This window comes from Limanda limanda, chromosome 13 (assembly GCF_963576545.1).
Source record: "Limanda limanda chromosome 13, fLimLim1.1, whole genome shotgun sequence".
NCBI lineage: Eukaryota > Metazoa > Chordata > Actinopteri > Pleuronectiformes > Pleuronectidae > Limanda > Limanda limanda.
Window position 1 is genome coordinate 13,390,468 of NC_083648.1, and position 22,572 is coordinate 13,413,039.

Below are 22,572 nucleotides of genomic sequence, written 5' to 3' on the forward strand. Positions count from 1 at the left end.
GACTGCAAAACACTGCAGGAATAAGGAAGTATCAGTGACTCATGGTTACATGTACATCAATATTCTGATATAAACCTGATAAAGACACTATTCTGAATAAGACGCCGCCATGTACCCAAGATTTTCTTTATTGCTTTAATTAAAACATGGACTTTTCTGACCTTCATCACATTATGACATCCTATCTGACTTTTTTCTGCATTTTGTGACATCAACATACGGCTGCTTGATCCTTGGTGAAAACAAGATGGAAAAATAAAAAGGAGTTTATCCAAAATTAGATTAAAACCCCCAAATAGTACATTGTAAACTATTTCAGATTGGGGGTTTAAGCCGTCGGAATAAGGCCAGACATTATGGTGTGTCGGCCAGACTACGCTCTATAACATATAAACTGGAATATGAATGGGATATTCTAATAGCAACTCATGTAAACACCATAGTCAAAATATTGTCCTATTCTGAATTAAGGGATTAGTCAGAATATTGGTGTCCATAAACATAGCCAGTGTTTCAGGACCAATGAAGTGGGATCTCAAACAACATCTATTTCTTAGTTCCTTTGAATCCTATTACATTATATAAAACTACCATTTAGTTTGAAATATTTGAAAATTAGACATGAACCACATTTCTTAGACAACCCACGCTAAACTGGGAAAAAATTGCCAAATACGGTTCTGAGTCAAGAAGCAAAATCAAAGGGTACATTATGATGAACACAATCTCTTTAAATATGTCCATAGATGAAAGTAAACATTTTTCTGACACTGACAGGAAGTGCGATAAGAACGTTAAACCCAAAGCTCCCGCGTTGTGTTGATGTAGCTTAAAAGAATTTACCACATTCATAATATCCAGATTTTCAGATGTGGCCGCTAGATGATCCTCTTTTTCCCCATAATCTGAAGGATAAAGAAAATTCATGTTTTCTTGCTCTCATCACCCAAACCATGTTACCTTTGCCTTTGATTGTAGAACATAGATAGTAATATTGAAGCTTGATTAACATATACACAGAACCTTTTTATACTATATTCATGTTGTATACCATAACTGCACTTTCCTCAAGTAGTCTTCTTTGGAAAACATTTTTCTGTCTGTTGTGGAAAGTGCCTGTAATGTAAATATTGGTGTTATATAAAATGTTATTGCCTATTTTATTCTATTTTATACATTTTTACGTGTTCTCTTGTCGACCTCATTTCGACCCTATGCTGCTGTAAGAAGGTAATTTACCTGGCCTGGGATCATTAAAGCTGATCTTATCTCATCTTATCTTACCTATGAAAGGCATTGGAACCACACTGCACTATAATGGGTGTAGGGTATATCTTTAGTCACACTTTGGGAGTCATGTTGCCGTCATCACCCAGGGAGCAAACTGACATCCATCATCCAGGTGTCGAAATGGCAAAAAGCCAGATGAAACAAAGAATGTCTGAACCCGTGCTGCTGTGGTTCTCCTCTTCTCCCACTGCTTTCTTCCACTATTACTAACACCTAATATCAACATATTGGCTTTTTTTTTTCTTGCCTCCCACTTTCCCATCCACCCTGACTTTTCCTCTGTCGACTGCTGCCACTGTTGCTGTTGGACCCCGTTCAGCAGCACCTACACATGAAGCTGCAGATCTGTCTCTAATTATTCCCTCTCTCTGTGCCTCTGCAGAGCAAAGCACAGCTTGAAGAAACTGAATCGCCATCGAGGGTTTCGACAGAGCTGACCTGCTACTGTGAAGACTTAACCATTTATGTCCATTTCAAGTTTCTCAAACTTTCGCCCAGCACCTGAAGTTGGCTGTCGACTTTCTTTTGGTTGATTGACATGCCGAAAACTTTTATAATGTGCGACTTTGTGTTGCGTGCCCCCGGTGTACGCTGGGTTAAGTGTAGAAGAAGAACTGTCCTAGACTAGTACAGACAGACATTGTTATACGAAGGAGATTATTTGCTACTGCTGTAATCCAAAAGGGAGTATGTTGACAGAGCAAAATTATCCGTCATTCACTCACAGCCAAAACTCCTCGGGTTCTTCACAGTCTCAATGTGTGAATTCAACTTTCCGCGACGGGCAGCTGCTACTGCTGCTCACCTTCCTGCTCTTCTGGCCTTAAATTGCCATAAAATGTAATTTTGTCCTCTGCTCCCAGGGCAGTACAGCAAGCGTGTTTTGGCAAGAAAAGCATTCAGCAAGAAAGGTGATGATTTTTCGGCGGGGTCAGAAATTTCGACGGAGCCCCAGAAGACTGATGGGTGTTCCCTGTGGTATTATGTGACCCGATGTCATACGTTTTCAGAAGTCCAAAGCTGCCAGTGTTCACGGGGTCAGCGCACAGATAGGGCCCCATCACCTGCTGTATCTGAAATAACTTTTGGAGGGATGCTTTGAATTCCACAGACGTGGATGATTGTATGGTCTTCATAATAACTGCCAAAGCTTTGGGTTCACTCAGAGACACTTTTGTCAATAAGCTGACCATTTATTTATCATCGTTAGTTATATTTAGAGTGTAAGATTATAGTTTGAGCTACATCACGGATTCTACTGCTGCTCAATATAATTATTGTGCAGAATATTAGAAAGGTCAACAGTGCCAAAAGCCACAAAGCATAAGAAAGATGGTTGGGGTTATGAAGAGAGCCTCAACAGAAATGGTTATTACAATGTCAGATTATTTGGGCAAAAATATTGGCTGAGCTACAATGCTACCAAATCTTTTGAGTCATTTTCAGACATGAAATGTGTGGAACATTGGGTCCACACGTTCTCCGCACTTGCCGATTTGAAGAGCACAGCTGGTGTGTTCATGAAATGAGGCAGCAAAGTCGAAGTGGCTACTATCATTTGTACAATTGTTTGAAAAGAACTGGATATTTTTAATCAGGTGAACGCTGTTCAAATGATGCGTGAGCCAAGAACCCTGAAACATCAGTATTCTAAACAGCTGGTGGCGGATTAGCAGATGCAATGGCAGCTTTTTCACTGAGGTCCCAAAAGTTTTAACTAAACAATGAGGGAAAGAAGTGAATAAGAGGGTGAACTGTACGTGAAGGTCTGAGTGTTTCATTCTTAATGGTCCCAGAGCTTTTTATAGAATCAGTGTTTTCTACAAGAAACCAATCAATATGCACTGCTTAATGTCAGCAAAGCCACAGAGGCCACTGTATTAAAAGGTCAAATGAGAATCTTGAGTCCCATGATGAAATTTAGCAAACCTCGAGTCAGTAAACTGCACAGTAGAGACACAATAGAGTGCTCACATGTACCTTGCTAGCAAATCAGCCATTACCTCTAAAGTAGTTCAACTAGGCACATGGGTATTCCCCTTTTTTATATACGGTCTATGGTATACACCAAGCCTCTAACACCGTCGATGTCCCATGGACCTCTGGATGCTCTGCTACTGGGGACCAACTGATATCCGTCCATTACTCATTTTGTATGTATTTGCATTATTTCGAAGTTGAATTGCTTACCTAATGCACAGTCCTCTCCATAAAAGCCTTCAGCACAGATGCACTGGCCGTCCAAACACTGGCCATTAGCGCTGCAGTCATTGGGACACTTGGCTACGCTGCAGTCTTCGCCACTGAAGTGCGGGAAACACACACATTTCCCGTCCACGCAGTGTCCCTTGTCGTTGCAATCGCCCGGACACATCGGCTGGCTGCAGTCTTCACCCGTGAAGCCCTGGTGGCAAACGCACTTCCCGTCCACACATCGGCCATTGTCATTACACTCATCTGGGCAGGAGGACACTGAGCAATCGGGGCCTTCCCATCCCGGGTTACAGAGGCAGCTGCAGGTGTCGTGTTGGTAGGTACCATGACCACTGCAGCTTGTGTCCACACCTTGAGACAGAGAAAGGTCATTCTATGTTCTAGGTTATAGGTATAGGGCAGAATTGTATTTTTTTCAAACCTCTTCACCCTTATTGATTAGATTCTTCCACATATGCACACTACTAGAAAACAAACTTAAGGCACTGCCTTACCTACAGCACCACCTGTTCCACAGCAGCCCTGAGTACACTGGGTCTTTAGGTAGGTGACTTCTTCTTCCAGCCCGTTGACTCTGTACAACAAAGACTTGAAGCTTTCAGACTCCGCACAGTCGCACTTGGGTGTCTGCAGCCTGATGTTGTGTCTGAAGATTATGTCGTTCTGTCCGTTCGAAGTCGTCTCTGTCTGCATACCTGAGAAAATAGGACAGATGATCAAAAATACTGTGATGAGTCATGATCATCACAGCCCTTGTTTGTTTGCAGCATTATGCAAAAACTACTGGACAGATTACCAGGGAACTTGGGTAAATAATGAGGTTTGGATCAGCTTGCAGGTTGCTTAATTTTGGTGCATTCTGGTTTTTCTCTTCACTTTATTTAACAATGCCAGATAGAGTGATTTTTTATGTTTTCACCAATTCCCTAGGGAATAATGCATGGTTCCCGATAATAAAAAAGATCAGGCATATTAAAGAGACTGTGTATTAAAGGGACAGCATTGCCACTAAATATCAGAGCAGCTGGTTCAGTAAATTTATTTGAAAGAAAACTTAACTCCTGTGCTTTTATCATTTTATCAAAAATGTATTTATTATTTACCATTAGTATTTGGTTTAATTTAAGGTGGAGTGTTAGGTCTTGGCAGAATTTTACACAATACTGAATAATTTTTCAATTTGATTTGAATAACCTGTATCGTCCTGGCTCTCCAGTTTACAGCTGGAGCTCCCTGGCATGTCTATTTTATAGACGTGGCTGAAGGTGACTCCCTGCTCTGCGGCTGAGGGGTCTGCATGGTTGTCGGCGTGGCTGAAGTGCGAGACGGTGCTGAGTAGGGCCCACAGGCACAGGGCCCTCCGCAGGAGTCTAGTGGTCATGGCTGGATGAAGAGATAAGAGGAGATCATTGTTAAACCAGACAGTAATAGCCAGTGTGCAGCAGGGAATATTTCCCCAAAAGGTAAGTGCTTTCATTAAAGTATTTTTATTTGTACCTGATTCAATCGTATCAAGAGGAACAAAACAGAACTCCTGCTCTTCTGACTGACAGGCACATCGAACTCACCTCACACAGGGCAGCATGAGGCTCTGAGCGAAATTTAAAATCCCATTTATATTTTAAGTATATACATTTTTTAGAGAGTTGGAGTCTTTTGCATGAACTATGTGTAACAGACAACTGGGACTGAAGATGTTTGTCGTCACAGCTCACTGGACATCAGCCTCTGCGTTGAGACTCACGTTGGTACTTTCCATTCAGAGTTTTATGGAGAACAGAGGACAGATATACTGTGTGGATTAGTTACATTACTGAATTACATTACAGTCAGCGGGACACACTGTTTTTTTTTTTTTAAATCTGTGTGTGTGTGTGTGTGTGTGTGTGTGTGTGTGGCAGCAGAAAGTGAGCAGTCATCACTTTAACAAAGATCCTTTTTCCCACTAAACCATGAATAGTGCTCACTCAGAAAGCATACAAACCTGTCTTCAGTGATGATGTCATTGTGTGTGATGTCATCTGAACCTAAAACCTTGCTGCAGCTTCCTCAAGGAAGCCTAATTACATGCTTTCAAAGTTATACGGCTGTCTTAACCTTCACTCTGCGCTGGTTGAGACTTTGGTCTGAATTTAACTTTCTGGTGTGAATAATGATTCATTCTTATAATAATGCTAAGCTTGTGTGGTCTATGTAAACACAAGACCTCTAATAGAGCGACTGACAGATCAGTCAAACAGTGTAGGAGGTCCTGCTGGCAACTGGAAAAACTGTATAGGAATATACTGTAGCATACATGTTTGAAAAAATTAGCTGGATTTGTTTGAAGGATACATTATTATTCTATGGAACTAAGTACTGCAAAACTTTAAGTATTACACATATAGTAACCACAGAAGTCTTCCTCTGATTCCATGTTTTATCTGGACTTCACACAGGAACTATAAAAGTTGAATAAACTATTTGTTCTGTTGTAATTTTAAAGAGTCAAACAGATGTAAAAGCAGAAGAATGTCTGGTGAGAGAAACAGATTCTGTAAAATCCCACTGGACACAGCTTGAGCATTGGCCAGAACATTAAAATGTCAACCAGTTGACCTTAAACCTGCCAAATCCTCCGGATACCTCGATCAACCCATTATCAGATTAACAGATATCCTGTTAAAATAATTATGCAACCTCTTGAATACTTTCAGAGGCTCATGTGGAAATCTGCTTATTCAACTGGACTCAACTTGTTTTCCGTCAAATAAACGTTGGCTTATGAATCTTTCCTCTGATGATTTATGCAGGAGGTAACTCAAGCAGCTCTGGTCAAAATGCTCCAGCCCCTTTTTAAGAGGACAAATGGACATATCATCAAAATAACCTGTTTCTCACAAGTCCAAACTCGATATGCTTGACCTTGTTTGCTTATGTTAGCTGTTTGATTGCTGCTGGTCAAAGGCCTGAGGTTTACTGGTCCCTGTACATGAAATCCAAACTATGAGATCACAGAGAAATAGCTTCTTTTTTTTTACTGTGGCCAGGAACCATATACTTCAGTGGGTGTTATCAATGGCCAAGATTTGGGAAGGCAAACCAGAGACAAAATGAAAGAGACATTATGAGAAAATGATGGAGAGAGACGGATGGAAAGTAAAGGAATTGAAGATGAAAAACTATAGCGTGAGAGGGATGAAGTAAGTAAGAGAGACTGAATAGAGGATGATGGACAGAGTGAGGGTGAATCTTTGACAGTCTAGCAGTTAGTCACATTACAGATAGTATGATTTAGCCATGTGGAACAGAACTGAGCTCTTGCGAGATGCTTAACAAGCATGTTTATAGCTCCCTGTCTGGGTTTTACTTGATGCTTGACATCTTCAGGCGCTTATTTCTCTTGGAGGAGACAGAACTGTGACCTCCCACATGTAAAGCCACGACTGACTAGTAAGTCTGTCTCCGTGTGGAGGAGAGTGTAGATGGAGTGATAGTGAGAGAGAGACAGAGGAAACCATGAATAAAGAGGGAAATGGTGCAAACAGAATTAAGAGTGTTGGATAGATTGATTGATGGACAATGGATGAATGTGTTGAGGAAATTTGAAGTATTGAAAGAATTTGAAATAGATAGATAGATAGATAGATAGATAGATAGATAGATAGATAGATAGATAGATAGATAGATAGATAGATAGATAGATAGATAGATAGATAGATAGATAGATAGATAGATAGATAGATAGATAGATAGATAGATAGATAGATAGATAGATAGATAGATAGATAGATAGATAGATAGATAGATAGATAGATAGATAGATAGATAGATAGATAGATAGATAGATAGATAGTTAGACAGACAGACAGACAGACAGACAGACAGACAGACAGACAGACAGACAGACAGACAGACAGACAGACAGACAGACAGACAGACAGACAGACAGACAGACAGACAGACAGACAGACAGACAGACAGACAGACAGACAGACAGACAGACAGACAGACAGACAGACAGACAGACAGACAGACAGACAGACAGACAGACAGACAGACAGACAGACAGACAGACAGACAGACAGACAGACAGACAGACAGACAGACAGACAGACAGACAGACAGACAGACAGACAGACAGACAGACAGACAGACAGACAGACAGACAGACAGACAGACAGACAGACAGACAGACAGACAGACAGACAGACAGACAGACAGACAGACAGACAGACAGACAGACAGACAGATAGATAGATAGATAGATAGATAGATAGATAGATAGATAGATAGATAGATAGATAGATAGATAGATAGATAGATAGAAAGATTCTCTCTGCTGATCCAGATTACTTTTCAACCTGGGGCTTTGAAGCCGACTCAAGTCAAATTCAACATGTCCATAAACACAGTTCAAAATTCCTTCCTGACTATAACCTCTCTATGTGAAAGCAGAGCTATGTCAATGGGCCTGTAAAATGTTTGTTCACTCTTTTATTAGGGGATAAGAAGTGTGGGACTCTGCATGTGTGTACAGTATGTGTGTGAAACTTTGTATTTACAGCTAACAAGGGACCTGCCTGCATAGGTAACAACTGCAATTTAACCACATGGAGACAACAGTGTTTGGATCCACAGAAAACTTTCTCAGAGGGCTTCTTGACAGTTTGGGAGGGATGCTTGTTTGTTGGAGCATGTTTTCAAAAAGTCTCCTCATAATCTCAGGGCTTTGGAGAGGGTGAGTGCACCAGGGAGGAAGGACAGACCACAAGAGCAAAGACAAACAGCTGCAGAAAGTACCTTGTACAGGAAATACAGATGGGGAGGAGGCAGGAGAGGACGAGCCCATTTGCCCTCTCCTCTCTGGAGAGCCATTAGGCCTCAGACAAAAGACTGACTGTTTCGCCAGGTTTTAACTCTGTACAAATCCCATCGGAGCAAACCAACAAGCACGAGGATGAAAGACAAGGGAGGGTTGAAATAGAGGTGAGGCAAGTTCATGTCTTTATGCCCGGGGTTCCAAACTCGCAGAGCTTGTGGCTGTTCCTCACGGCAGCTTGCAGACAGAACAGGGAAGCTAAGAATAAAACGAAGCTGAAAGCAATTATCGTCTGAGAGCAGCAGAGCTCATATCTTCATGATTCCGTCTGCCTTCTGCTGCCGCGCAGAAGGAGACCTCGATAAGGACTTGGCTTCATCCGAATCACGGAGGCGCCTCGCCCCCTATGGGGCTATCAGATGAAAACCTGACCCACCGAAAAAAGAAAGAAAACATAATACAACCCACACATCCCATAAGCTCTAGATCCAGATAATTCTCTGATATAATAAAATCATTTTTGTGGCTTTCATAAGCCCAAGGGGTCAGTTTCAATCACCGAGGGGTAAATGGAAAAAAAATCCATAACTGAAGTTTTGAGTTTTTTATGGAAGAAGTCACATTTTACAATCTCATAAGCCACCCACTAAGGGTTTTAACGCCCCCTCCTCATCCTCTCTCTCTCCTTTTCTCTGTCGTCCTCTCTCTATCATTTTGCATGGCTGAGGGCCCACATCTGTGGCTCATTTCGTGAGGCCTTCTGTGTATTGCCTGAGCCAACACAGTAGCATTAAACGTAAATCTATACCGGAGTGACAGCCCTGAGAGACCATCTATCACCCTTGCACATAGTTATTAGAAATATTTATGCTATTATCACAGAGGTAAATGTGTCCTGGCACCTTTATTGACAGACAATAATAGTATAATGTAATATCATATATATCATAATATCTTATCTTTGATATAAAGCTGTTGTGAACTGGGTTTACAGATCATAAGTTAGTGGAATAAATTGTCCAATGTTGATTTATGAGCATTTCTAAATATTGTTTTAACTAATCAAAATGTCAATATGATTGCATAGAGCATCTGACTTAAAATAATGTATTTTATATTCATGTTAAAATTCGTTGTTGTTTATAGCAAAACACAGAACTATGCACAACCCTTCACATATATAACGAAAAGTTCACATATAACCTCAAATCCCGTCACATATGGCAAACTGGTTTGTATTTGAATGCTTTGTCTGTCTTCATGACCATTCGAAGGGATTCATGCTGTTTTTCTGCCTTTCACACATTCACACACATATTTATACCGTGCACTTTCTCTATCACACATCACTCACTCACTGTCAGGCACAGCCATCATGGCCAAATTGGGGTTTAGTGTCTTCCCAGCGGACAGCTCGGGATCAAACCACCGATCTTCCTGTCATATCGTCCTCCTGAGCCGAAGCTGCCCCCCGTGACTTGTATCAACGATCTGACCTTCCACAGTTTTACCACAGACAAAGTGCTGCCATGCAAACTTAAACTAACATGATAAACTCCAGGTGTCGGAGTCCAACTTCAGTCTCTAATGTGACTGACAGCAGAGTCCCAGGCTGTGGATGTGCACCGCCTCATTAAAACCTCAGTGACCATCTGATGACAGAGGATGAATGAAGAGAGGTGGAGGTGAGGGCTGAGGAGTGGAGGACAGACGGGAAGAAAGATGTGTAAGGGAATTGGCTGGAGAAGTAAAAAAGACGTCGAGGAGGGAGAGAAGCTGATAAATGGCTGAGTGGGAAATAGATGAATAGAGAGAAAGAAGGATTACGAGGGAAGCAAAAAGCTTAATTGGTTCCTTGGGATCATTTAAAAATGATGCATTCACTGCAGAGAAATCAAATTTATAAATCTAACCTGACAGCTAAACTTCTGACACTGTCACAGGTCAACGGGTCTATCGAATTTAAACGTTCAATTGAGAATTTAGTACAATTAACTTCTTTCTTTGAAAAACGATGGAATTAGAATAAGTTTCCTTACCCTTGAGGGTTTGCTTCTACTTTCTCTTCTCTCTTCTCTGCCCTCTCTCCTCTCTTCCCTCTGAAGGACTGAACTCCCTCTGCCACCTGTTGACAGGCCAGGCCGGCTGATTCCAAGACTTCTTTGCTACCGCTGACTTTTTGCTCTCCCCCCTCCCTCTTCAATTGTTAAAAGTCTCTTCCAAATGCCTATAGGCCAATGGGCACTTAGCTTGGGAGTGTGTCCTCTCCCCTCCTCTCTTCCTCTCCTCGAGTGATGGTATGAAAATGGAGAGGGAAGGGAGGAGGTGAGAGATAACGAGCAGCGTTTACCACTTTTTCCCCTGAGTAAGTCACTTTCTACCCTAAACTACACAATTGATTCCTCATCGTTTCGACACTTGCTTCAATTTTTAATAATTGATTTTTTCTTTCTTGCGTCTCTGTGTTTAGTTACAGAAGCAGGAGAGGCTGGAAATGATCTCTTTAGCAGGAGGAATCAAGGGGGCGAGTTTGAAGCCAAGAAAAACCTTGAGTAGGCAGGAAGCACTGGGGAGAGGTTAAATTTGACAAATTGCGTTTTTAAAAGTCATAACAGTACACAGAATAATACAGGAAGGCTCAAAGGACAAAGAACAAATTTCGATTAAATTGACAGATCACGTTTGACATGGAGAAAAACAAAGAGCTGAGGGAATTCCTGGAATAAACCATCAGGGGCAATGGGTCCTAATAAATAACGACGATAACAGCAAGGGTCCTGATTTATTGTCGGCAGGATGTTTGGTAGAAACCAAAAGGTGGTGACATGATTATTTTTCTGTTTTTTTACCTCTGTCGGGAAGGTTCTGTTTTTGTCTGCGTGTGTTTTTTAGTTATTTTTTTACTTTGCAGGAATTCGCAAAAAAATATGAAACAGATTTGCATCACATTTTGTGAAGGGGTGGGACATGACCCAAGGAAGAAACCATTAACCAGAAAAATAACTTAATTTGTTTTACTTTCTATTACATTGCCAGATTGTCAACATTATAATATTTTCATTGATTTTTCAGATAATTATTCAATGATATCGATATAGAAAGTTTGGCATGTTTAGAGGACTGATATTTAGGTGTTTTTGAGGCGGTGCAGATCCAAATTGTTTTTTGTTTTGCAAATGAAGGTTTGAAAAAATGCAGGGTACGAAGTGCATGAATACAAACAGTGGCAGGAAGCAGAAGTCAGCCCCGACCACCAGGACCATTATTACCCAAAGTCCCCCGGTGTCAAGGTTGGCAAACATAACGGTGACAGCGCCTGTTTGTCTCTAAATATATAAGTAAGGTTTCAGATTTCTGTGGGAACACACACGACAGTGACACTGGAGATGAGGCTGCGCAGTGGGGGCCGGTGTGGATGTTTGTACTTTTAAATGTCCTCCGCTACATGTTGGACAGTGTTGAGTTTTTATATCTGATGAAAGGATTGACACCTGCACCGTGTGTGTCAGTGGAGTTTTCTATCTCTTTGTGTTCTTAGAGCCAGTTTGCCATGTTGCTGTCACTTCCAGGCACGATAACTCTGCAAAGATAATATCTGTCATGTTTAGCAGTGTCTACTCTGCCTCTGGAAGCAAAGAGCTGCTTGGAACACCAAGAGAGATGATTGAATCACCGGATGCTCCATTATGTCTCCGTCATTGCAGAGTTTACACTTCCACTGGGAGCTATGATGCAAATCTTGTAATGCTGTATATTCCCACAAAAGAGAATTCGACCCAATCTGCTAATGCCCATTCTCAAAGAAAAGGAAAGAAGGAACGTTTTAAATAATCTACAACCTCAAAGATTCATTGGGTTGCTTTCCAACAATTTCTCTCTTGTATGTGTAACAAATTGACTCTAATTACCGCCATTTAAAGGGATAGTTCACCCCAAAATGGAAATTCAATCATTATCTACTCACCACTATGCTGATGGAGGGGTGGGTCCACAAAACGCTCTTGGAGTTTCAGGGGCAAACAGCTTTGCAGCCAAATCCAAAACAATCTAAATGAATGGTGACCACTTCTTTAAACGTAATAAAACCACAGTAAAAAAGATGAAATGCTTCAATATTGCTCCCGTTGTGAAATCTAAGTGTCTGTTAGCCCCGACGTTCAAATTTGAGTCAAACTGGCATAATTAACAGCAGGTTTTTAGTCCATATGACCTCTCCCTTTAGGCAGTCATGTTTTTTTACTCTGTCCATTGGTTTGTTTGTTTGTCAGCAGGATATCCCAAAAACTACAGAAGGGATTTTGAAAATTAGTTCCAGAGTCTGTGTCGCTGTTTGGCACCACTTTGTTATTCTTTTTGTTTTCTTCACTTTGCTTCCATTGCACGATGAAAATGTCATCAACACACCCACTTGCTCAAAGTGTATTTTCCAGACATTGTTATGCTGTATTCTCACTTGCCCTCACTCCAACATTTACCAGACATTTTACTCAGGGTGCTGTCAGGAGAAACTGCCTCGGGTATTTGTGTGCTCATGAACAGCCCTGCACCGGAAACTTTCAGGAAATCGTTGTCTCGATTGAATTTAAAGGGAATGTTGAGCCTTGGTGGAGGTGTACGCTCAACTGAGAGTCTTTCTAGAGCATCAGCTTTAAGTGACTGACACTGGGAACCAAGTAGGTGAAACAACTCTGAATTAAAAGTGAGAAACAAGTGATTCAGATCATTTTGAAAAGATCCATGATGCGCTGTGGTTTGGTTCCATCATTCCTTCCGTCCCTCCTCTCCTACAATTGACTCAATTTTTATAATAAGTTAGTTCCTGTAATTGTTTAATTTCTATTGTGTCTCTCCATCCATTTATCCCTCCTCCCTTATTTGAACAAACATGTGGATCATTCTTAACAAACCCTTGGTGCAGTGAACACAGAGAAGACGTAGATGAGGTCAAATATGTCCCACAGAACTCATACTAATGTGTTGTGAAGACATGTTGTGGGAGGTGATGACATTCATTGAACTTTATGCGACACTGGGAAAATATTTCATGCTTGTCACTTCCAAAGAAATATGACTGTTTCCCATTGTGAGCGGTTGCTGGTTTCGGGCCCCCTGCAGGGAAATGTGCCCCTCGTCAGCAACACATGTAACAGAGCTTTTCACCGCAGGTTGAATTTTTTATCTGGTTTAACTTTAATGTGACACACATTTGTTCTACCTTTTCCTCTCTCCGGGGAAAGAGACAGTCTCTGAAGTCTTGTTGGAGGAACCCTCACATCTACACATTCAAAATAACAGGATACGGCGCAGACCTTAAGAGTTCATCGACAGTTTTTCAGAGATGTGACGTCTATGATTTCCTCAAGTTCCATCACGTTATGGTCCAATATAATAGGAGGTATTTGTGTAGAAAGATACAGACATGTTCCGACAGCTGACTGCACTAATGGTTTCAAGTATTTCTATATATACTGCCTGCAGAAAAATGTAGACCATAACTAAAACACTTCATTTTGCCTCAAGCCGTCCTTCTCCAGGCCAGGTTGGTTTGACAGCATCATCCATTTATAACTCTGCTTGTTAACGTGAACCCTCATCGGATCCATTCAAGTAAACATACAAAAGCACATTAACTCTCCCCTTTGAACCTGATGGAGTATTTAATCACACACAGGCTAACTGTGGTAAGGGGAGCAGATTGCGTGTTTCCTCTACAGATCTGGAAAGCGTTGATTGAGGGTCTGATCTGATCTGAAGGGGGGGAGCTGCACTGTGAGGAGCCACATGCAAAATGAGAACAGACAGTCAGATCCAAATAGCACCAGAGGATATCTAACGTATGAAATGTGTTTGAAGACTGACTTAGCTCATCCGGGGGGTAATCGGGATGGATTCACACAGCAAACTTGTTTTTTTTTCCCCATTCCGGTCTAAACATGCAGACATGGGGACTAAAATGTTTTGTAATTGTTTATGGGGAAATGACAAGATCCGATCAGCGGAAGCCGGAGCGAGAGCCGGGTTCGATGCCACATTCTGCATGTTTACATTTGTCAGTTGTCTTGGGGGTTTTTTGTGTTTTTTTTTTTAACAGTGTAAACTGAATGTGTGTGACTTTGGTGGTAAACTGGATCAGATTAGAAGACAGAGAGCAGATAAAGCCTCAGACAAACTAAAGACATATGGAGGTTTGGTTGAACGGGCTCCTTTCAAGACTCTTGTTGTGTGTTCAGCTGTTTTTGATGCATGTACCACACTGCACTCATTCAAACAAACGTGTATACATAAACACACGTAATGTACATGCTTGTGAACTTTAAGCTGTGTCCCCGTCTTCACTCCCAGTTCAGTGCATCGTGATTATCTGTTAATGTTCCTCAACCACTGTGTGCGGTCGACACACACAACTGTCAGATTGTTTTTAAAGATGATTATTTATGTGGCTTTTGTTTGTAGAACAGCCCATGGCTGTGGTCCGGACTCAGACCTGTGACGTCATGAGCGCGGTACAGGGCTTCTCGGGAAACATTTGCTCCAAATCACAAATTAGAAACCTGCCAAAAAGTTTGAGTATCTAATTTATTAACAGCCACAGTACAATTCAGGAAAATATGATTTTGGTGTTCATATACAGGAGAGCGCTGAAGCACATTAGCAGATGAGTTAATTGGAACAGACGGGGCAGCCGTCTGACAGATGAGCTGGTGTCAACAGTCGTAACAGAAACTTCCTTCGCTGATGTGGATACCAACCTTGCAGGGTCAGGTCATCCTGTCCTGAGAGGCCATGTGAAGGTCCTGTCCCCGCTGCGCCAGCTGACACAACCCAGCAGTGCTTGTGGCTTTTGATCTCAGAGACGCAGCAGCCGCTACTTTTTTGGCCACAGACGAATGAAGAAAAGGGTGAATTTTAAAACCTGAAGGGCACTCGGACAGGGCATACCTCGGCCGAGGCTAACGCCCTGTCTCGCTTTGCCGAGGGAAGTGGAAACATAAAAAGTTTCTGGACCCTGTCTGTTTAGCAAGATTCCCCTCCTAAATTGTAATGGGGTCGTGCCCCAACCTTTTACAAAGTGTCATGCTGATCAGTTCAGTAGTTCTTGCATATTTCTGCAAACTAAGCAACAAAAAGACAAACAAATCAGACAAAAACACAAGAGTACCAGTTAAAGGGATAGTTCACCCAAAATTTCAAACATTTCAAACATTTTCTACTCACAACTATGCCGATGGAAGTGTGGGTGAAGTGTTGGGGTCAACAAGATACTTTTGGAGTTTCCACATGTTTTAGCCTAAATGTCCGCTGTGATCCACAAGCGTACGCGGCTCTAGAGGAGGATAACAGGGGACATTTAGTATAAAAACATGGTGTAAATGACTCCTTTTGGAGTAGAATTTGAATGTCGGGGCTTATGGACACTGGGATGACACCACAAGAGCAGTGGGGAGGCATTTCATGTTTTTACTGTTGTTTTATTAGGTATGAAGTCTAGGTCACCATTGACTTCAATTGTATTGTATTCAGCTCCGACAAAGTTTACCCCCTTAAACTCCAGAAGTGTTTTGTGGACTCAAACACTTCATCCACCCCTCTGTCGTCATAGTGGTAAGTAGATGATGGGTGCATTTTCATTTTTCGGTGAAATACCTCTTTAAGCTCTTTGGCCGAGATAAAGAAAGAGAAAGAAGGATCAAGCTGATAAAGATCATGGTCACTTCCTGTAAATACTTGTGGCTCCTGCTCCCTTTCCAATGAAAATGGAATAAAAAGTCATGGAATAGATTGCACGGCGCAAACTTCCATCATAAAAATAAACAGAGGGACAAGATTTCCACAAGAAAATAGAGAAATAACTATATAACTCTGCAAGCTGCAAATCAATACACTGGCATTCATTCTTGCTGCATGGTTGTGTCCATGTGATATATCTTATTTCAGCCAACAGTAAACACACAGTAAAGGCACAGCTTCTGACTGACAGGCCAGGACCTTCAGGTTGCCACTGGCAAACAGAGGCACATGTTTACAGAGCCAGTGACAAATCACACACCGAGCATGGTCTAATTCTTTAATACTGAGTTTGAAATGAACAATCTCCTGCCTGGAAACATGGTAGAAAAAGTGGAAGGTCACATGAATCTACACTTCCCCACACGCTGACATGAAGGAAATTATTTCAGTTTTGTAAGACGGCACCAGGAGCTACCCTTCACCTGATTCTTTTGGGTCAAGAAAGGTTTGTTTTCCAAGCTTGCGGACTACACTTCCTCCAGTGTTGGTGGTCCTGCCAGCTAAGCAGAATCACAGATGTGTCCGTTGCTCCCTCCCTCTATTTTTCTCCCTGTCTCTTTCTCTTCTTCCCAACCCTTTGAATGATTGCGCTCATTTAAATTCAGTTCTCATCGTCTCAAAGTGTCTCTGTTCTTCTCCTTGACAATGACATTAAAACCTAAGCATAAAATAAAGGGACCAACAGTTTTGGCTTTTACAAATATTCCTTTATATCCTTGTGAAATGGGGAAGAATTGAGGTTAAACACAAACAAGATAATGTTTTTTCACATTTTATTCATGTAAATAGTGCAGCAGGATTTGAATTTGGGACTGTTGATGGTGACTGATCACAGCTTATCTGCAGATGGGACTCATCATCTTTATTTTACCCAAACTTATCATATTGTGACTGATAATATTAGGCAGGAAATGTATTTGCAGGGACAATTATAAAGCAGATGGTTTTAACACATTTTTTACAGTTATTGATGAGGATATCTTGTACATCGGGCAGTTTCTGGAAACATCAAAACTCAGAAAAGGTCGGAATCTAACATTTTGGATTTGATTTGATTATGTCTGATTATATCCACAGTGTTATCTGCAAAATGTTTACTTATGAATTATATAAATATGATTTTTAACATGACATTTGGCCTATGGGATGATAAATGGAACATGGGTCCAAATATTAATTCTTTCATTTGCACAGTGTGTCATGTGCTGGTATTAATATCTGTAATTGGTGCCAAAACTCGTCATCAACAAAGAAAATAACGTATGAGCCAAGCTAATACTATTTATTTGAATTTGTATTATTCTGTTGATTAAATTAGACAGTTTGTCAATCCTGCACTGATCATAAGCTTGTTTTTTGCACAATCCATTGCTCCAAAATGTGTGACTGGACCTATTCATATACATCCCATAAATTGACAGTTATCTCCCTTTCTCTTTCTCCTTTTCTCTGTATCTCCTGGGAGACTATGAGACATTCCTATGGTCTGGAAAGCAGGAACCTCTGAGTCATTCAGGTCATGGCCTTGTGCTAAATGAGCTGTATCTGCTTCAAATGGACACTGATTACTGAGAGGAGAGCGAGTTCCCATGCTGACGTGTCAGTGAAGGCAACACAATTATTAGAGACTGCTGATTCAGAGCCTGATACCTGAAGTATCCGCTCCAGACTGCTTTTTGAGATGTATACCAAATATCAATTTTGCAGAAGAACACTTGAAAAACTCAATCTGAAACATAGAGGCTCTTTCTGAACTCATAAAAGAAAATATAATTACTGTGGAGCTAAGATTAACTGCATTTATTTTGTATATATAGTTCTAAAGAGGTGGAAAGTCATTTAGCCGTTTCAGTTTCTCCCAAGGTGCACTTATACAGTGTTTAAATATACTTACACTGCTCTATGAGTTTTCCACCATCCAAAAAATCCAGTATGAAAGGTTTGCTTTGTCAATGATTTATTAGAGCGCTTTTAAACACTGTGACATGTGCTGCCGTCCTCTCCAGAATAAAGGATCAGTTGATGGCTGAAGAACTTTGTTCCCGCTTGTGAAGTTTACAACATCTCGAGGAGAATATTTATTTTACCCCGCGAGAGAAATACAGGAAATGTCTCACTGTTTGGTTTGTCCTCCATGCACCAGGTACTGAATGCATTTGAGTATGGTTTCGCAGAACTGGTGGAATATTTAAGAATGGTGGCGAGCACTTAGCCACATTTGTATAGACGGCTCGTTCAAGACATAATACTTTTCTTGACATTTAGTGGCTATATGTTTGGTGTAGATACACAAAAGCCCACAAGAAGCTTAAGTAAAACTTCTTTTTTTTTTATATGAGAAAAATATTTATCCAACATAAGAATGATCTTTTTTACAATAATAATAATAATAATCACTATGCACTACTTACATTATTGATTAAAAGTAAGTTTAGTCTAAGTTTCAGGTCTGTGTCTCGGCTTGTAAACGGAGTTGTACGTGTTTGACTTCTACTGTCAATATGACCTTTGAATATAAAACTACAAAAACAAAGTCCACATATTGAGAGTTGTTGTGAGATGTGATAAAATGTATCTTTGGCTTCTTGGTGAGAAGGCCACGGTTCGAGTACAGCATCTCACCTCAACAAGAACGCCTCAGGTCATAAAAATATTTGAAACAATTTGGAGAGCAGTCATCTCCAGCTGCAAAAACAAAATGTTTCTTATCTTTCTGTACAATAACATCATGGTATATGGGACCATAATGTGATGGAATTTGGTAAAGAAGACAGAAATGTCACACCTCATTAAAATCCATAGTGTATCGTCCATAGTCACAATTCACACATCACAGCATTACAAAAACACTACTGAGCAGATTGTCACGGAACTTATCAATGAGAGACAGGGTGTTATACAACATTTTCTTTTTTTTTCTCAGAGAAACGTTTATGGTTCTTGATTAAAAAAGCTTCAACTCAGTTAGCTGCAGCATCAATTGTTTACTGGTATGTTGTCGTTTTTTTGATGGTTCCTTAAAAGTTGGTTTTCCTGTAACTCTACACCTTTACATGGGTATTATTAAGTGGCAATGAGGAAGCAATGACTGATGATCTGTAGGTACGTGTGCTTCAATTCTGAGGTGAAACATTGCTGAATGGTTCCAGCCTCAGTTACATAATCTTGACCATGTTCACTGCACTGCTGTTGTTTTAATGGATTGGGCTGCTTTGCCTCTGAGTTATCTTGATCAAATTGACCAAATTTCTTTAAGACATTTGACACTGCGACAGACCTGCTCATATCCGATGGCTGGGGGGAGATACCTTACCTCAGTGGACGCATTAGTGACAAAAAGGTTCACTTTCTTATGCTCACAACTGCTCACACAATGGATTCACTGATTTTGTATTCAAATATTCCAATATTGATGAATAACTAGGCTGCTGTATAATGCATCTGCAGAGAGCCTGACCCTTACATAATTTAATCAGGAAGAAAACTTTTTTTACTCTGATGAAGCTGTTAAAGATGTGACTGAAGACGGGTTGAACCTCTCCAGCAGAAAGGCCTTTCTGCCAAACCAACACAAAGCTTATTTTTTGCTGGCACACGTTGGCAGTTATCATAAATTTCAAAATATGGAAATGCAGGAGGTCACTTTTCAGATCTGCTCTGGGCTTTGACACACCGACTGTATGAAGGCGGAGAGGGAATGAGTTTGCTTTATCGGTCATTATGGTGCAACCACTTATCTGCAAGAGGTTGAACTTACGAGTGGAAACCAACCCAGAAGCAGTTGATCTACAAAACGCTGGTGCTGCCGAGTAATAATGTGATAGTTTCCAAATCTAAAACTTAACAAAAACATTTCTCCCTCGCTGAAAAACAGTTGAATAATTTGACCTCAGGTAAATAAAAACAAGGAATAATTTGTTATTTCATGCTTAAACTTCCAACCAGTTATATTGATTTTTATGAAGTCTCGCTATGTATTCATCGTCAGGTTCTCAAAACCACTTCCCACAATCAACATTGATGAGCTTCATTTATAATTTCATTCAGCGCTGGGAGGCCTGCACAGATTTTCCAGCTTGCTGCCATAACGTTGCTCTTTATAGTGGAAACACAGCCTGCAGTTTGTCATGTGTTAATATTTATCCAAGGAAGCATCCCCTCGAGCCTTCAAAATAATGGGGATTGTTGAAGAAATCTTTAATGGAATCTGCTGTTAAATCTTGTTCTATAAAAACTCACAACAGTGCACTGCTGGACCATGTGTTGAAAGATGTTTTATGTACATGCTTCCCTAAAACACAAGAGTTTAATTGTCAGGGGTGTCTGGGGAGAAAATACAGATCTGGGTTTCAGACCGGCAGTTTAGATCAGGGACGTGCACAAATATTTTGGGGGGTACCAGCTCAAGTGGGGAAAAGAGCACCTATAATCCCATTTATGAAAGAAATTGTAGTAAAAAAGTTAATTATCGTAACAAATCTCTGGCTTACTTAATAACCTATTTTAATCTCTTCACTCTCTTAATATATAATATAGTATAGTATATATAATAATATATAATATAGATTTCCACAAAATGATCAGTTCATGAGACAATGGTCTTCTTTTTACTATTTTAAGGCTTATCACGAGAACAGGCAACAACAAATAATCGATAAGTGACGGCCCCAGGTAAAAGGGACACTGTGAATTTCGTAGACTTTAGAGAGGGTCATACTTTTAAAAAGCACTCCAGAAGAGACCTTCTCCCTTTTTTTATCCTTGATTTAACAGTTATCCCTTCTTTAGATTTAAAATGAGGAGGGAATCACTCCTGTGTTGGCATATAAAGTCCATGGTTGTTGGCGTGAGAGTGATAGAGAGATTGTACTCATGTGACAATACTGCCACCTGTTGGTTAATAAACAGCTGACTCTCAACCTTGGACCATCTCTTTCACTTCTCCATTGGTGGGTCGCAGGAGGAGCAGAAGCAAAGCCAGTCAGGTTAAAGCTGCAGAAAACATGTATGCTGGTGTTGAGATAGCATACACCTATGACATCATTGTTGTTTCTGACTCAAAAGAGCCATGAATTGTTTCGGAATAGTTGTCAGTTTGGTTCTAGGTGCTTGCATTTGCAGGGTTTTTGTAATAGTGTACAAACTGCTTTCTTTCGCATCTACCAGTTGAAATTTTAAATGTAAAGTAACAACTTTAAAACTCCAAAAAATCTCAATCAATAGAATAGAATGAAATACAACTAATTTTCTGCAAATTTGGGTAAGAATAACTAAGATTGTTCAACCCTTGAAAGTACCAACTATAAAATACAATTTTTAAAATTTCTAGGACTGCCTGTCAGTGCCTGTCAGTGCTCGGGCCCTAATAACCACATCCATTGCGGTGGTTAAAAACGTGTGCTTCAGTTTTAAATATCTTGTAAGCATACATTCAAATGAACAATAAATATTTCTCAAATGTTCCTCAAATGTATATACTTTGTGTTAATTTATACCATGGGCAAAATACTTATAAGTCAATGTAATGATTACCTTTTTTCCTTTAAATTACATTCAGAAAAAGAAAAAACAGAACTTTAGAAATATTAAAAAGTTGGCTGAAACGTCTCAGAGACTGACGGCACAATAATCAATCATCTATTCCTGTTGCAAGATTTGCACAAAGTGTTTGTGCAGTTTTACATCCGAGCAATTCTGTGTCCGAACAGATGAAAGCCTCTCAGACAATTCATCACTTTTTCAATCGCTGGCACATCTCCTCCATGTCGAGGCCACAGCTGCTGAATAACCACTTTTTTTATCCAGGAGAGTGCAGGTTTGTCGGCCTCCAGCATCAAAGAGAAATGCTGCCCTGCACTAAACCTGACATCGAGGTGCTGTCCATCATCTTACTGCTGTGCTCAGTCACATTGATAGTGAGGCAACAGCGCCAACATGAGGTCAACATTTTTTGTTTGGGAAGAAAATTCAGAAAAACAATGCTTTATATCAACTCTGACAATTTGACAGAACATTGTTGAAGACAAATAGTCTGAGAGATGCCAGGGAGTGGAGGTGCTTAATTGAATGAAATGTATGAGTTTGACAGCATAGTCTATAGTCTCTCTCTCTCTCTCTCTCTCTCTCTCTCTCTCTCTCTCTCTCTCTCTCTCTCTCTCTCTCTCTCTTTCACTAAGCAGATTCATATTTAGTTTTACATATTATAAAAAGAAGAAAGAAAGACAACTTCTGTATTTCTATTTCACTGAAGTAAAGTTGGCCATTTATTTAAGTAGGAGAGAAATGGACACAAATTAAAAAAGCGAAAAGAGTTTAAAATAAGTTGAAGGAGGAACAAAATACAAATAAAATAGATAAAACTGTGTAAAGTAATAAAATAAAAGTAGAGTAACTTACAATGATCGCTCATTTCATCCTCCAGCTCAGCAGGTGGCGATGTTTTCTCTTTTTGGTGGTTTCGCACAACGAAGCAAATCCAA

General features: G+C 40.4%; 1 protein-coding gene across 2 annotated transcripts in view; it reads right to left on the reverse strand.

Annotated features, from left to right (window-relative positions):
* tnn (tenascin N) overlaps positions 1-10,396 on the reverse strand; it is a 34,907-nt gene extending 24,511 nt beyond the window's left edge. The window contains exons 1-4 of one of the 2 annotated variants that reach the window (XM_061084579.1): positions 10,345-10,396; positions 4,699-4,887; positions 3,999-4,199; positions 3,481-3,855 (exon numbers count right to left, since the gene is read on the reverse strand). In XM_061084579.1, coding sequence (XP_060940562.1) covers positions 3,481-3,855; positions 3,999-4,199; positions 4,699-4,885 — 763 coding nt within the window. In that variant the 5' untranslated portion in view covers positions 4,886-4,887; positions 10,345-10,396. Of the gene's footprint in view, positions 1-3,480; positions 3,856-3,998; positions 4,200-4,698; positions 4,888-10,344 lie in introns of those variants that run through there. The other variant, XM_061084580.1, reaches the window with a different exon arrangement.
* Positions 10,397-22,572: the final 12,176 nt, after the last annotated feature.